Source organism: Pundamilia nyererei, unplaced genomic scaffold, assembly GCF_000239375.1.
Source record: "Pundamilia nyererei isolate P.nyererei 1_Seehausen unplaced genomic scaffold, PunNye1.0 scaffold00032, whole genome shotgun sequence".
Lineage (NCBI taxonomy): Eukaryota > Metazoa > Chordata > Actinopteri > Cichliformes > Cichlidae > Pundamilia > Pundamilia nyererei.
In genome coordinates this window covers 1,561,188-1,562,717 of record NW_005187433.1, presented here as the reverse complement: position 1 = coordinate 1,562,717, position 1,530 = coordinate 1,561,188, and the positions used below count along the sequence as shown (strand labels likewise).

Below are 1,530 nucleotides of genomic sequence, written 5' to 3'. Positions count from 1 at the left end.
GTATCGTGCGTTAAGTATTGTGATAATATCGTATCGTGGGATGTATGGTGATTCCCACCTCTATTTGGTATGGCTTCGCGTATTTGTATTAGGTTGTATACTTTTTGTTTTCAAATAATAAAAAAGAAAACAAATGATCAATGAACAAATATTTTCTCCATGTCAAAAAGAGTTTTTCAAAGCTCCACAGTTATTAAAATGTACACCGTTCCAACCTGCAGTAGCTTGTCACAAATATCCAAAGTATAGGAAACATTTTACGCTAATATATAGTCATTAGTGTAAATTTTTAGTATAGTGCAGGATATAAATTTGTAACAGTAAAAACGAGTTATCATCACTTTTAGTGGCGTTAGTATGAAAGTCTTTACATTCATGTTATGTGTACTAGTGTCAGACAGATTGGTACTCTCTCTCCCAGGCTGTGTATCTGTCCATCAGGTTTCGTGCTGAGGGTTTGGTGTGTTCAATCACATTCAGGAAATCAGCTGTTGTTACAGTTTCCAGTTGGATGGCGGGCATGTCTGTGTCATCTGTAAAAGAGAATCACAGTAAGACAGAGAAGATGGCTGTTGTAGAGGTCAATCTTGACATTGTGTGTGTGTTGTCCTACCATCCTGATGTGACTCCAGAGCATCAAAGATCTTTCGAACTGGTCTCATGGCAGCTTCCTTACATGCCAATCTTATATCTGAGCCAGAGTAGCCCTCCATCTCCTGGAAATAAAACACACAAATGTACAGATGTACATGAGTGAACACATTTCCTTCCAGATAACATATATGATTTATGAAATATTAATTACAGAAAAATTGTTAAGCATAACGATTAAACATTTGACAAACTCCATACGCACTTTTGCCAGTGCTTCGTAGTCTAGCACAGTGCGTAGCTCCACCCCTCCTGTGCAGCTGAGAGGAGGCAGCCAATGAGAAATCATGGCTTGGCGAGCTGGTGAAGAGGGAAGACTCACTAGAATCCGCTTCTCTAACCTCCTCAGCATTGCGTGGTCCAGTTCCCTGAGAGAAGATTTATTAGAAACAAACAAAGGCAGATTTAACTGTCATAATTTTATAGCTGTATTAGTAGTCATCTTTTTGTATTTATACAGCTGTGACTTTGAAATCATAACATCATAATCTTGTGTTTGTCAAGAAAATGAAGGGTCTTTTTTCAAATGCATTCAATGCAAGAAAAATGAATGAATGTTAAAATCAGGCTGAGATGATGCTGGCAATAAATTTACGAGGAGGGTTGAAACAGCAAAAATAGTGAGTTGCATTTTTCTGTCTTCCTATTCATTTGTATATGCAACAGAAGGCCAATAAGTCCAAATGTGCATGTGATTAATCTACCAAGGTAGGTTGGAGGCAGCAAGTACAAAAACCAGGTCATCTGATCTGGCTAGTCCATCCATCTGAACCAGTAACTCAGTCTTCATCCTGCGACTCCCCTCGTGCTCGCCCCTGAAAGCAGTAAACAGAGGTTTTGTGGACAGCAGCAGTGGCACATCTACATTTTACTGCACTT

At 39.0% G+C, this 1,530-nt stretch overlaps 2 protein-coding genes across 3 annotated transcripts in view; both read right to left on the bottom strand.

Annotated features, from left to right (window-relative positions):
* LOC102207765 (katanin p60 subunit A-like 2) overlaps positions 1–1,524 on the bottom strand; it is a 384,693-nt gene extending 383,169 nt beyond the window's left edge. The window contains exons 1-4 of one of the 2 annotated variants that reach the window (XM_005729228.1): positions 1,356–1,524; positions 857–1,019; positions 614–716; positions 372–533 (exon numbers count right to left, since the gene is read on the bottom strand). In XM_005729228.1, coding sequence (XP_005729285.1) covers positions 394–533; positions 614–716; positions 857–1,019; positions 1,356–1,441 — 492 coding nt within the window. In that variant the 5' untranslated portion in view covers positions 1,442–1,524 and the 3' untranslated portion in view covers positions 372–393. Of the gene's footprint in view, positions 1–139; positions 534–613; positions 717–856; positions 1,020–1,355 lie in introns of those variants that run through there. The other variant, XM_005729227.2, reaches the window with a different exon arrangement.
* Positions 1–1,530, bottom strand: part of LOC102208229 (katanin p60 ATPase-containing subunit A-like 2) — a 25,730-nt gene that overhangs the window by 19,082 nt on the left and 5,118 nt on the right.